General features: G+C 37.8%; 1 protein-coding gene and 1 long non-coding RNA gene across 3 annotated transcripts in view; one reads left to right on the top strand and one right to left on the bottom strand.

The window, feature by feature from the left end:
• Positions 1–15,715, top strand: part of LOC309708430 — a 235,350-nt gene that overhangs the window by 141,415 nt on the left and 78,220 nt on the right. The gene's annotated exons all lie outside the window — the stretch shown is intronic.
• The window catches only part of LOC309708416 (dolichyl-diphosphooligosaccharide--protein glycosyltransferase subunit TUSC3), a 106,469-nt gene continuing 95,125 nt past the window's right edge, over positions 4,372–15,715 (bottom strand). For both annotated transcript variants that reach the window (XM_082536443.1, XM_082536444.1), the window contains exons 9-10: positions 8,764–8,854; positions 4,372–4,670 (exon numbers count right to left, since the gene is read on the bottom strand). In XM_082536443.1, coding sequence (XP_082392569.1) covers positions 4,655–4,670; positions 8,764–8,854 — 107 coding nt within the window. In that variant the 3' untranslated portion in view covers positions 4,372–4,654. The remainder of the gene's footprint in view (positions 4,671–8,763; positions 8,855–15,715) is intronic.

Genomic DNA, 15,715 nt, shown 5'->3' with positions numbered 1-15,715 from the left:
GCCTTGTTGATGCCAGAGGTAAGAGGAAAATGGCTAGAGTGCTTCAAGCTGATAGTAAGGCAAGATTGATTCAAATAACCACCAGTTATAACCAAAGTACGCAATGCACAACAAGTCGAACCTTGAAGCAGATGGATTGCAGCAGCAGATGACTACATTAAGTGCCACTCCTGTCAGCTAAGAAGAGGAAACTTCTATTGTGGATAAGAGAAGATGACAAGTCTCACATTTCAGTATGACATTGTAGGGTCAGAATTTAACATAAACAACATGAAAGCACGGATCCGTCCTCCTTTGTGGTGTGGTACATTTTTTTGGCACACTCTGGGCACCTTAGTATTGTTTACAAGCCACAGCCTATCTTGGTATTATTGCTGACCACGTACCTCCCTTTATGACCCCAATGTGCCTGTCTTTTGATGACTGCTTCTAGCAGGATAATACCCCGTGTGACAAAGCTCTGATAATCTCAAAATGGCTTACTGAACATCAGAGTGTTTATGGTACTCAAATGGCCTTCACAGTCACCAGAACTCAGTCCACTATAGCACCTTTGGGATGTGGTGGAAGATTTGCATTATAGATATTTAGCAGCAAGTGTGCGATGCTATCATGTCAGTTTAGACCAAAATCCCCAAGGAATGTTACCGGGACCTTGTTGAATCCATGCTACAAAGAATTAAGGCATTTCTGAAGGAAATAGAGTGTGGAGTCTGGTACCAGCAAGGTAATGACTGAAGTGGCTGGTGACATGGTTTTTCAGTCAGTTTCATATTTGATGAGAATTCTAGATAAATGTGATTTTGAAATAAGGGACATATAGCAGCAAGGGTTCACTGCAGAACATGCGAAACCCAGTTACAAACAAAATATTCTCCTGTGCATAATATAAATTGTGTTGATGGTGTATTTTAAAGAGCATTAAAGGTCTAAAGGTAAAAGACAGACATTAAAGGTAATTGTAAATGTATGGCTGCTGTAAATACTGGCATTAATTTATATGCAGTGCAGTGGCCACAATGTCAAAGTAAATCTAATTTCTGAGATTTCATTTAACCTTGTTTTAATTACTGGGCTGTATTTACTGGAACTGGAGGTGGTCTTCTGATGGATGTTTACAAGGTTTATAGGACTGAACCTGTTGCCATCTCACATTATCAGTTCTGGGAGTAAAACATTGTATTACATGTGGCATTCATGCTAATTTTAGTGCAATAAAAAGAAAATAAATAAAAAAAGAATGTCAAGCTATTGTGCAAAACAGATGAACACATCTGGAAGCTGTGCAAGTTAATGGGCTGTATTTTTAGATTTTTGGGTACCTGCACGGAGGATACACATTATAAAGGACTCAATCATTTAATAGCTTAAACGGTCTTTACAGCAGAAAAAGTGTGTTTTGCTGAAAAGCAGTGTAATCTAAACTTGTAATTTGCATACACTAATGTAGCTGTGAAAGATTAGTGTGTAATTTTAGCCTGCAAACTGTGATTTTTTTTTCTAACCAGCAGAAAGATTATTCTTCATGTAATTGTGTATTTTGTTCTACAACTGTCCTCTATCTAATATCCACATTGATTTTGCTCTCTTTGCAAATACTTATCCCCCCTGAAGGTGACATTTGTTCTGCTTTCTTCCGACACACGTAAAGGCCAACACTTGAGGGAAAACAGATGGGAGATTCTGCTTGCAGTGCTGATGATCAGCATTGTTCTTCACTTTTATTCAAATATGTCGCAGCAAAGGGCCTCTCAGCTTCAGACGGCACTTAAAAACCCTCAAAACATAATGCCTCATTTTTGGCCCAATCAATAAGCTCAATATGGTATAACTTGAGGATAGATATTGCGGTGATTACACTTGGTCTCCAAGGAAGTTAGTATTTTCCTGCAAGCCTTAAGAGGGTGGGCATTTATCGAATTGGGTCACCTTTCATATTGGGTGGCTATGCGTATTACCATGCTGTTACACATATTTAGTTGATTACACCATGTTCTACCTGTAAAGAATAAGCCACTCTGTTACCTTTACTTAAGAATGTGTTCTGATGAACTCAAATACTTAACTGTGTATTTTGAAAACCATATTTGAGAAATGGAGAATGGTTCACTGTTCCCATGATTTAAAACAGAAATAGACAAGAATTGGAATATTTTTATAACATTTGTCAAACCCAGTCTATCTAAAGTACCATTTCTCTGTCTGCCCACACACAGCAGGTTACATAAATGGATCCATTGCACATCCCACTCACTGTTTTAGTGGGCAATACAAAAGTGAAGGAATTAAAAATGTATGTATTCTCTAAATGACCTATGCTTCTCACTTTCTGCAAGAAACATAACATTACTACCAACCATTCTTCTCTAAACTCAGTACACGAGCTACCATTTTACATTGGTGATGAGTTCAGTGGCAGTTTAAGGTATGTTTGTTAATGTATTTATTTACTGACTTAATTTTGGGCAGCTGGTTTGCCGTTTGTGTTCTGCAGCACACTAATCATTTTTGATGTTTATTTTTTTTCTATTACATTGCAATCACAACCTTTGCCTTATTTCACCCAAGTGGTTTCAGCTGCATAACATGAAGTATAATTTAGCTGCCAGATGACAATATAGTATATACCCAGCAGCTAAAAGACACGTAGTCAGCATATTGAATATTTAGAAACAGCAGGAACAGAGACATTTAAATAACATATTTTCATCTTAGGTTAAGACAATATGTTACAGCTACACAGATGGAATCACATGGTGAAAACTTGAGCGAAACCCATCATCCTGAGTCTCAGCTACCAACAAAAGCTCAAAGCCCTAACGCCTCAATTGCAAATGACTTGATTTATTTATTTATCCATGTTAATCCATATAATGTTACACAATTATGTATCATTGTCATAAACTTACACTCTGGCCATTTTATTAGGCATAACTCTTAACACAAGATGTCTAATCAGCAAATGCATCAACTCAGTGTATTTATGCATGCAGACATGGTCAGGACAAACTGCTAAAGGTCAAACTGAGCGGCAGAACTGGGGAAGAAAGGTGATGAGAGTGATTTTAACTGGTGTGAATGTTGGTGTCAGATGGACTGGTCTGGGTATTGCAGAATCTGCAGAACTACAGACTTTCCCACTAAACCATCTCTACGGTTTGCAGAGAAAGGCCCTATTAAGATAAGCCAGAGATCGGAGGAGAATGATGTAAATGCTTCAAGCTCATAGGAAGACAAAACAAATTTAAATACACACTAGTTCCAACAACACATTGACCCCTTGATGCACATGGGCTACAGGAGCAGAAGGCCACACCAAATACCACTCCTGTCAGATAAGAACAGGAAACTAAGTCTACAATTCACATTGACTCATCAACACTGGACAATCTAAGGAGCTTGGAAAGAAAAGTGTCTGGAATTCTTTGAGTTGCTTGAAGACGTTCCACCTCTCATCTGAGAAGCTTCTTCCGTTTTAAGGGTCAAATGGTGGAGTCCCAGATTTAAACCCAGTGGGAGTTTCCCCCCAAAGAGGGACAAAGGACCCCCTGATGATCCTCTACCTAATCACATGAGCCAAGGTGTGAAAGCAGGTGTGGGTCACAATCAGCCAGAGTTTCGGGTGAGCTCATTGTGAAACATGGCCCCACCCTATCATGTGATTTCCTGAGGTCAGATGGCCCAACATGTGAGTGGGCGTTAAGGCATCTGGGAAACTCCCACTGGGTTTAAATCTGGGACTCTCCACCATTTGACCCTTAGACCTGAAGAAGCTTCTCAGATGAGAGGTGAAATACTTTAAGTAACTTAAAGAAGTCCAGACGCTTTTCTTTCCAAGCTTCTTAGACTACGATGACCTGGATGACTGAGAACTTTCACAGACAACACTGGACAATAGAAGATAAAGAAAAAAAAGTTGTTTGGTCTGATGACTCCTTAATTCCAATGAGTGTCGAAGCTGTGATGTTCAGATTGTGGGGACAGAATTTGACATGCAACTCCGTCATGCTATTGTTCAGTATGGACAATCAATATGGGGCTATGCCATAAAGAATTAAGGAAGTTCTGAAGGCAAAATGGAGTCCCACCCAGTGCTAACAAGATGTACTTAATAAAGAGGGTTACTTAGTCCATGTTACTTAAAAATACTGAATTGACCTAGAGATTTTGGCCCCATTTTTATCCCCATTAACCCACCATAAATCTTTCGTTTCCAGTTTTACTTTTAACAGCATTTTTGAAAAATATGGTTCAATTCATGTTTACAACAATATGTCACAAATGATTAGACTGCCACTGTCACTGGTCAGTTTATATAACCACATAAAAAACTTCAGCGCTAAAGAGTCATGAAAAAACAACAAAGATACATGACATGCAAAATGGTGCCTTTATTGTCCAGTGTATGAAGTGACAACCAATTCTTATTCAGCTTGCAGATTTAATGGTAGTAGTTAAGTAAAAACAAAACAAAAAACCCCCCAAAAAAACAAACAACCCAAAAAACAACAACGACACATACACTAATAGAAACCAGACCATGCACTTTAGACTCAGTAGTGACACTGCCTCCTCTTCAAGTATGTTCTCAACTCCTCTTCTTCTCACCTACCACCTCGTCGACATTTTTTCTGGCTGCCTCTACTGTGTTTGTTCACTTAATAAGGAAGCTGTGAGACAGAGATAGATTAAAATAAGTAGAGAAGGAAAGAGGGTAGAAAAAAACAAGGAGAGGGAAAAATAAGAGATATAAATAAAGTATTTCTTTGTCTAACCTTGTGTTACATTAAAAACATTTTCGTGAAACACAAAGCTAAAAGGAAAAAAGAAAAACACATTTGGAGTATAAACTGTTTCTGGAAGCATGTAAACAAGAAACATTTCTGAAACGGATTTGCATTTATGAAACAGAAATCTAACTGATGAATAGTTGAATTAGCCCTAAACATTTCTGTATGCCACTCTAACATAACATGGACTTAAGAATAAAAACAAAGCCACAATCAGACTTAAGTAATAGGAATTTAAAACTGTACTGCCGTATTTTTCATAGATAAGGCACAGCGGATTATAAGGCGCATTAAGCGAAAGAAAACAGTCAGATAAGTCAAACTTTACTCAAATCATTCTTCTTGCTTCCTCCACTTCTGTACTATTGATTCATTAATGTTGAATTCTCTCGCAGCTGCTCTATTCCCATGTTGTTGCAGTATATTAATGACTAACCTCATATTGTTGATGGATTATCTCAGTTGTTCTCCTGACTGAAGTTTGGTCCGTTTACAGCATCCTACCATGCGATTGCATTTGTTGCTATATCATGTTTAGGTGGAAACTAGTGAGCTAACTTCCTGCTAACTTGTAACTCCGTTAAATTTAATAAATTCTGTTTTCATGGATGCCTGGATGTTAAACTTAATTGCTACACCTGGTAAAGTAACAACGCTGATCATTTTATTAAGGATGAAAGAATTTAGACAGTTTTTAACTCTCAGTGATGCCGCAGTGTTCTTTTGACTTTGGGACCTGAAGCGGCTGGAGTTTTGGACCCAGATTACTCTGCAAGGCTCCTGACTACGGTAGCCGTAATGCTCCGACAACCCATCAAGTGGTGCGGCTTCGTAGCTTACCAAAGTTGTGCCAAAACAGTTTTTGACAGATTTGTGAATGCTGTGTGCCACATAAAATCTCTTCGAGGTCAATAAGTACGACCAGAATTCATACATAAGGTGCATTGTCAATTTTTGAGAAAATTAAAAGATTTTAAATGTGCCTTATAGTGCAGAAAATACAGTATATGCGGCACTGTATGCAAAAATTGCCATAAATAATGCCACTTTAGAGACTTTTTTCATAAAAGTTTCTATCCTTGTAAAATGTTTTAATTTTTATGACATTTTTATATTTTAAATATAAAATATTAACTAATCAGTATATGACAAGTCCCAATACATCCATCCATATTTTAGCAACTTAAAAATGGACCCTCAGCTAGGCCTTTTGAGACTGTATTTTAAGTCAAGACCTTGCTACAGTCTTACAAACCACATCACATATATTTCCAGCGTATGTAAAATATTAGAAATAAGTTATTGAGTAACCAGTGGAGTCCAAGTGCATTTCAAAAAAAGAAAATGTGCAATTCCTTTAAACCCAACATTCAACTAGTACAAAGAAAACCCAACATTGAAAGTGAGAATCTTTAATAATACATGCTAATTCTGATGTACAGTGGGGCAAAAAAGTATTTAGTCAGCCACCGATTGTGCAAGTTCCCCCACTTAAAATGATGACAGAGGTCAGTAATTTGCACCAGAGGTACACTTCAACTGTGAGAGACAGAATGTGAAAAAAAAAATCCATGAATTCACATGGTAGGATTTGTAAAGAATTTATTCGTAAATTAGGGTGGAAAATAAGTATTTGGTCACCTCAAACAAGGAAAATCTCTGGCTCTCACAGACCTGTAACGTCTTCTGTAAGAAGCTTTTCTGTCCCCCACTCGTTACCTGTATGAATGGCACCTGTTTGAACTCATCATCTGTATAAAAGACACCTGTCCACAGCCTCAAACAGTCAGACTCCAAACTCCGCCATGGCCAAGACCAAAGAGCTTTCGAAGGACACCAGGAAAAGTATTGTAGACCTGCACCAGACTGGGAAGAGTGAATCTACAATAGGCAAGCAGCTTGGTTCCGCTACTGAAGCCAGTGCATGTCCAGGCCCGTCTGAAGTTTGCCAGAGAGCACATGGATGATACAGCAGAGGATTGGGAGAATGTCATGTGGTCAGATGAAACCAAAGTAGAACTTTTTGGTATAAACTCAACTCGTCGTGTTTGGAGGAAGAAGAATACTGAGTTGCATCCCAAGAACACCATACCTACTGTGAAGCATGGGGGTGGAAACATCATGCTATGGGGCTGTTTTTCTGCCAGGGGGACAGGACGACTGATCCGTGTTAAGGACAGAATGAATGGGGCCATGTATCGTGAGATTTTGAGCCAAAACCTCCTTCCATCAGTGAGAACTTTGAAGATGAAACGAGGCTGGGTCTTCCAACATGACAATGATCCAAAACACACCGCCCGGGCAACAAAGGAGTGGCTCCGTAAGAAGCATTTGAAAGTCCTGGAGTGGCCTAGCCAGTCTCCAGACCTCAACCCCATAGAAAATCTGTGGTGGGAGTTGAAAGTCCGTGTTGCTCGGCGACAGCCCCAAAACATCACTGCTCTCGAGAAGATCTGCATGGAGGAATGGGCCAAAATACCAGCTACTGTGTGTGCAAACCTGGTAAAGACCTATAGTAAACGTTTGACCTCTGTTATTGCCAACAAAGGTTATGTTACAAAGTATTGAGTTGTATTTTTGTTATTGACCAAATACTTATTTTCCACCCTGATTTACGAATAAATTCTTCACAAATCCTACCATGTGGATTCATGGATTTTTTTTTTCACATTCTGTCTCTCACAGTTGCAGTGTACCTCTGGTGCAAATTACTGACCTCTGTCATCATTTTAAGTGGGGGAACTTGCACAATCGGTGGCTGACTAAATACTTTTTTGCCCCACTGTATTTCACAATAACAAATAAAACCCTAACAATGAAAACACTCAGAGATTGTGCAGGCATAATAATATTTCTTTGAATTCGGTGATTGAGGCACTTAATAGCAATGAAAGATCCATCGAATTGGAGGAATCGCAGTATGCAAACAATAGTGCCACAAACCTGATATTGAATGACGGCGCCTTAGACATGACTATATTAGAAACAGCTCTGTAGTAGAAATAACTAAATGGGCTCAGGAAAACCATTTCAGTGAATACCATTCATTGTTACATCCATAAATCCAAGGTTAAACTACCAAACCAAGCAAGACCAGGCAATGTTGCTATCCCCTGTGCATTTAAGATGGGATGGAATGAAATGGAAACTGTTTTTATGGTCTAAATTGAAACAAAACTTGAAATTCATTTTGGAAATCATGGTCTCAGCAGACCTATAAAGAAAAGGTTTATCACTTTCATACCACAATAAAGTCTCAAGACAATCGTTATTATATTTGAACTCCATCCACTGAACTAGAAGACTACAATTTGTGTCTTTTTAAAGGAAGAGTTCATAGTTCAAGCTTCTATTATTGTAAAGTATCTGCCTTGATGAAGACCCCTTGACATCCTGTTCAAAGGTGAGTTTCAAGAGTTTCAACAGCTAGGGGGTTTGGCTGCTGTAATGTTTTAAAGCTGCTCACGGACGGGTAAACTGAACCCAAACTCTGAAGAGTTGTGGGATATTTTCCATTAAGCATTAAATCTATTATTATGGTGACCTTTAGCACACAATGGAATCAAATTGCTGTAGGTTGACTAGAAAATGGGTTTTAATGTAAAAGTGTGTTCACTACATGAGACCCTTTGGAGAAAAAACCCCTATGACTTTTACTATTTAATTGAGGAAACTTTTGTGTTATACTTTGTATTGAATATACTGCCTCTATGACTGATTCTTTGGCTCTGTGTCTTATATATTTTGGAGAGAGTATTTTTGATTGAATAGCTGTCTTTAAATCAAGGCAGTAATTTGAACTGATGGATCTGTTTTGGCTCTGATTTTTGCATTGTGAAAGCAAAAACTTTGCAGTGATTTTATGTCAGCTTCAGTGATTTTCAGATTCATTGTTTGCTTGTATATTGCGCTTGAATAATTGTTGAGCTGTGGTGGAAGCATCTTTACAGTGGTGTGTGGTTGCTATAGTTACCTGTAGGGGTATCCATGGTACTTCGACCTGAAGATGGAGAGCAGGAAACTAAAGAAAAACACCACCAGGCCAAGGCCAACCAGGCAGATGACTGCAAGAAGACAAAGACAGACTTGTTTTACTGTGCATTACTGGTTAGAAGTCTTGTGCTATAATATCATTAACAATATTTCATTACACAACGACCTCTAGATTTTAAGTTACTACAAGCACATTTTATTCTTGCACATTTTCAAATTCATGACACCCTAATATGTTCTTTTATAATAACTTGAAAAAGGCCTGAGATTATTGTTTTTCTTCTTGGTTAAAGGCATTCATTTCAAGCATTCCATGCCCAATATAAACACAGAAGCAAGTGTTTCTCTGATCCATTTTCAAATTGAATATGCTTACAGGATTCAGACATAGCACACACTAAAAGCATCTTTTTAACTGCATGTTGGTAGTTTACATGTATAAACACAAATTTATAAGCGGCTAAACACAAAAACATACAACTCACTGGTAACATAACATGATAATAGAATATTACTAGAAAGGGAATATAAAACACAAACTAGACATTATGAAAAAAGTCTCCTTTAGCCTTTTTTCTTTAAAAATAATCCCTTAAAGTATGTGCTACTGTCTCTTTGTCGTGATAAACCCTGCTGGGTTACAGAAAATTATCTTTGAAGCCATTATCATCATATTTCCTCAGTGGCTATTCTAAAGTGAAATATACATAAGCATGACCTTTTATCTGCCGAGGAATTATCACTGTATGTGCAAGTGTATGAGTGTATGCACACCCCTGTGCAGTGGCTAATCCCTAAGAAGTACTGTGTTAAATTAAAACTGTCACCACCGACTGATATTGTTAATCAGGGATTAGGATGAGTACCTCTCCTGGAGACTAAATAGCGAGATATGTTCTTGTCCTTACACGGGGCACACACACACGCACGGGGTGTGCGTGCGTGTGTGTGCGTAAAGGAGAATTAGAGTGTTAGAGAACAAGAGGGTGAGTGTGGATGCACGAGAAAGTTGACATCAAAACATTTGGCTGGTAAAATATAAGATGTACTGTATAAGACTACATTTGCTGTTGTGATATTTAAGAGAGCAAGTGATATTGCACCCCAAATTCCCCCAAATCTGTGTAATAAAAAAAAAGAATGCAATTATTTGCAAATCTTATAAACCTATATTTTTTCACAGAACATAGAAAACCTATCAAATGGTTAAATTGAGAAAATTTATTATAACAAAAATTTGAGCTCATGTTGAATTTTATGGCAGCAACATGTCTCAAAAAGTTTGGACGGGGCAACAAAAGGCTAGAAAGGTAAATGGCACAAAAAAAGAAACATCTGGAGGAACATTTTCCAGCTAAATAGGTTAACTGGCAACAGGTCAACAACATAATTGGCTATATAAAAAGTGTGTCTTAGAGAGTTTCTCATAAGTAAAGATGGGCAGCGTTTCATCAAACTGGAAAAAAATTGCATCTACAAATTGTGCAACAATTTCAGAATATTGTTCCTCAAAATAAAATTATCATCTATTGCAAATAATGTTATCGAACAGCTCTGAAAATATGCAGAAATCTCTGTGTGCAAGGGACATTGCCTGCAAACCTCTCACTCTCTGGTGGAGCTGCATTAGAAAAGCTATGATTCTGTCACAAAAATCTCTGCATGGGCTCAGAAACATCTACTGTATTGTAAACGGGTTTACATTACCCTGTTTTTACATTACTCTGATCATTTTGTTTATTCTACTTGCATTGCTCTGTCAATATATTGCTATGCTAATAGGGCACAAAACACTTTAACATTCCATTTGCACAAAGTACATTTTCAGTTATTTAATTTAAAATTTCAGATTTTTAATTTAAACATTACTTTACTTAATGTTTCTCTTTTGCACAGTCAAGGAGCCGTTCAGGACACACCACTCTTATGACTATGCATAAGACAAATAAAGAATCTTGAACATCTCCATCGCCTGTGATATCTCCATGATATCCACAAATGCAGGTTAACACGACATGCTGCCGTGTTCTCCAGGGCAAAGCTCATTTAAATGAATGGAGACAAAGTGGGAAACTGTTCTGTGGTTACATGAATCAAAAATTTGAAATTCATTTTGGAAAACATGGACCGAGCATACTGTGGATTAAAGAGGAGATTGACTATGCACCTTGTTATTAGCACATTGTTCGAATCTCTGATTCTGAGGGGGTGAATAAGTGCCTATGGAATCAGCAGCTTGCACATCTGGAAATGCATCACAAATGCTGAAAGGCACATACTGTATGTTCCTTTAAAACTTGTTCGTTTCCATGCATCAAAATTATGTTAAACCCATTACAGCATGTATCACAGCTGAACTGCTGAACTGACCTACCTGCAGTCTGGACCTTTCACCTGTTGAAAATCTTTGGTGTATTATGAGCCCCCCACCAAAAATAAATAAATTCAAGAAAAAGGTGGCACAACATTCATTTCCTACAATTCCAGCAATTGGTCTCCTCACTTCCCGGATGGTTACAGGCCGTTGTTAAAGGTGAGGGGATGTTATGCAGTGGTAAACATGGCCCTGTCCCACCTTTTTGGAGATTTGTTGCTGCCATCAAATTCAAAATGACTAAATTTTAAAATTTAAGCCTTCAGATTTGACATTTTCCATTGTGAATAAAATGATGGTTGAGATTTCCAAATCAGTGCATTCTCTTTTTATTTACGTGCTACAAAGTGTCCCAACTTTTTTCAAAGTGAGAATGCATACTGACGACCTAGTGCATTGACCACACGGTACAAATCACATGCTCACAGCACTGAAGACAGGGGACATCTGTCACAATGGTAAATTTAAGCTATTTAAAGGTAAACAGTTTTTTAACCTTAGTTTAAAAAAACTTGACAGTGTTTTTCTCATTCACACACACACACACACACACACACACACACACACACACACACACACACAGCAGCAACTTGGGATTCACTGTTTTCCCCAAGAGTAAGGGGAGAGGCTAGAGACTGAGCTGCTAAGACTGCGAGTGGTGGAGAATCCCCTCTACCTTATGTTCCTTTTGAGGTCAAATAAGGAATATACTGATGCCCAATTGATGAAAATATCCAAGTACTATATTACAGAAATGTGCTACCAAATGACTTAATTGAAAATAATGTATATTTTACATAGTCTGCACAGAAAGTGCATGTGTCCTTGCTCTTCCAGGGTTGCAACATCCACATATACAGTGGGAACATCAGAACGTCTGTGTATCTTCATTAATTAAGTAGAAAGGGATGCATTTCCCTTACCTCATCAATTATGACTGAGAGATCTTAGTATGCATCCACGGATAATGATACACACACGAGGCATGCAAGTATGCCAAGTTGTTTAAACTGAATGATTTCCCTCAGCGACAAAGGTGGTAATCCCTCTTTTGACTGTATGACTTGGCTCAAATCACAATATATTGGCATGGTAAAAATAAATTTACATTTCCCAAGCAAGAGGAAGTCAATAAACATATTAAGTTAAGCCTATTTAATTAGGAGGAGAAAATGAATAGACTGTAAAGCTAAATGATTCCTCATGTTTTCGGCAGCCAATTGCTAATCAAAGAATAAACTGTGAAGTGACTCCATCAGAAGATACAATCACACATAAGTCATTGACTTTACAACAAACCAAGCAGATAGAATAAAAGCCTCCTCCCCCATTACAAAAATATAATTGTTCACAGTGATTTCTTTTTGTTCACTAATATATTCTTTACTGGGGTAGGCTGGGGACAAACATCTTGGCTGGGCCAAACCAAATAATGAGAAAAGCTTCTTTATCTATATTACATGTGGATAATTCCAAGTCTGACTTAATAGAGTGACAGCAGGGTGTTGTAAAGAGACAAATGGGAGAGAGACAGAACCACTTCATTCTTCAGACACATGCTACATACACCTATTTGTATTTTTAAGGAGAAGCATTGATGCTGCAGCAGTGTAATGGCCCCAAACAGACCTCGAACAAGCTAAAAACCGAAGAAGAGTCAAATAAGTATTTGTCTTTTGGGAACAGCTGAAGTCAAGACAAAGCTAATTAACTATTTAAGCTCAAGAAACTACGAAACACTGCAGTACTGACTGGATAAGATACATGATCAGGTTTTGCACAAACTCTTTGCTGTCATTAGACCAACAATGTTGCCCCAATTTGATAGCATATTATTTTTATAAGGCAGATGATCTCCTTTGGTGACCCCTAAAGGTAGCAGCTAAAAGACAAAGGAAAATCAACCCCCCCATAATTAACTTACATTTGAAGAAAACAATATTCATTTTGGCAGTGTATACCTTTAATTCAAAGTTGGCATCACCCCATTTCCTGTACTGTGTTCCATTTTTTCCACCCCCTCCTTGAATAAATCCCAATCTATTAAATGACTTTGATACGCACGTGTTTTTCTGTAAATTGCATAGAAGATTTCTGTAAGCACTAAAATTATTGTGTTTCATTATAATGTAATCCTCATAGTGTGGTTCCTTTAATTTATGTAAATTAGTAGGTAGTATTTCAACAAAAGAGACTGAATTGAAGTAGTCGATATACTAAAAATACTGCTGGAAATTATGGAGTCCTCTGCAGTGTGCGCATAATATGTCGTCATTTTACAGGTGATAATTAAGTGTGCCACCTACGCATGTGTGTGTCTCTATGTATGTAGAGTGGTATGTGTTTGTGTGATATTGGAAAAACAAGTCCTGATGTTGTTAAAAAAAATATTATATTTTTAAATGTCAAGCTTTAACATCTGAAGAAGTACTCAGGGTTGATACTCTTTCCCTTAGATATTTAGAGTGATCATTTAATATGGGACCTCACAAAGACAAGTGAAACACTTTTTTGAGTTGGTTTTTCATCACATTAACTCTAATTAAATCCCCTAGTGTGTAACCGTGTCTATGTGTTTGAGGTAATTACCAGAGAGGTCATCTAATATCCATCTCCTGCCATAATCTACAAATTATCCTCAAACTCTTGTAAAATATTAAGGGCTGTTTAGAGGCTTGCACTAATTTTCTGATATGATACCCAGTTTGAAGCATGCAGTCTGGTACAAAAAGTACCAGAGAGGAGAGCTCTATCTTAAAATGTATTTATTTAAAGTAAATATTGCAGGTGTAAATATTATGATAACTGCCAACTATTAGATGAAACCTAGGAGAAAGACATGTAAATTACTTCCATATTATCATCAATTTAATATGCATATTTAAGCAAATACACACATTAGAATGAAGTAATAGTGACAATATGTACATATACTTAATATGGAATTATTATAGTCAAGTGACCACTTTGCATCTGTAATGTGTCACAATCATAAGACTCCCAGACATTCATGTGAGGTCAGGGACCATAATTTCTTCCTAAAAACATGCTCCACTTTTTAGTACCACACCAAACCAAAGGTATGATCAAGGTGATTAAATAAATAGTCAAATGTGTGCACACCAAGCAAAAGTCCCCAAGGGGTGAAAAGTGAAGCACACATTATAATGTATTGCCAAAAATTGCAACTTCTCTAATCGCAACTTGAGGATGGCTGCAAAAGTGAGTCAATCTTCAGGCTTCTGCTTTCACTGCAAATAAAATGGGTTCATAGCCTGGTGCAGACTGGAAGTGTTACAAGCATTTTAATAAAATTACTAGAATTATATTACAAATAGCATGGAAAATTATGGTTCTTAGCACATCTAAGAAGTATGTGCTTAAATTTTGGTAAGCAAAATTGATAAAATCCAAGCCTCTAATCTAAATATTAAACTAGTAGCTTTAAAAAACGAACACGGCTGCAGCCAAAACATCCTTTTTTAGTCTAAAACCAATGATTTACCTCATGGTGCGCGTTTAAAGCTAAGGGGTTTATTTAAAAACGGCTACATCCATATGTAGACTAGAAACCTGTATAGGAATTTCTTTTACTTATGTATTAATCACATTATTTTATTGTATGATGCCTTGGTGCAACTGGATTTTAACAAGTCTCACACTCATACAGTAAGACAAATGGTGGGGGTCTAGTAAGGAAGTTGGGGGAAGCAGACAGCTACACAGGAAGAATCTTTTGTCTCTTTGAGGACTATGGGAGGTAGCAAGGGAGTGTGAACCTTAAGGTGTGAAACAGCTGTGTGCTGCCTTTTGTTCCCGGAGAAGGTATTTAACTGAGAGCCATGCTAGGCTCAGGGAGACTCTGCTGACCGTCTGCCCCACGGTCATGTAGGCCAGTGGTCCCCAACCTTTTTTGCGCCACGGAACGGTTTATGCCCGACAATATTTTCATGGGCCGGCCTTTAAGGTGTCGCGGATAAATACAACAAAATAAAACTAGTACCGGTACCGAAAAAAAGAAGAATTATTCATAACACATGTGAAAAGACCCAGGAAAACCGAGTAAACGATAAAAACGATAACAAAATAACGCTGAAGACCGATAAAAACCCTGAAAACTATACATTTGACACCTGAGCCTCAACTCTCGCGGCCCGGTACCAAACGACTCACGGACCGGTACCAGTCCGAGGCCCGGGGATTGGGGACCGCTGATGTAGGCTCTCCACAAGCTTGGTTGTCTGTTCTTTGTGTGTTTTGATTAAAGAATGTTAGCTACCGCTCACCGCTCGTCTGCAGGCTTTATTTAATGGAAAACTTCCACAACAAACCTAAATCTTAAAGATTAAAGGAGTTACAAATTGTAATCCCAGACTCGCCTTAAATGTGATCAATGAAGTGCCCTTTACAAATATAATACAAACTGATCAACGTTTACTATTAGCCTCTACTCCACCTGACATGAAGTTTCAGATAATTGAGTGTATCATTTGACTATATATATGTCCAGAATCAGGTATGATATAATCTTTATTTTTTTAATCTCATAGTTTGTGCT

This window comes from Aulonocara stuartgranti, assembly GCF_965226115.1.
Source record: "Aulonocara stuartgranti genome assembly, chromosome: 6".
Lineage (NCBI taxonomy): Eukaryota > Metazoa > Chordata > Actinopteri > Cichliformes > Cichlidae > Aulonocara > Aulonocara stuartgranti.
The sequence above is the reverse complement of the archived record's forward strand: the minus strand, read 5'-3'. Positions and strand labels throughout refer to the sequence as shown.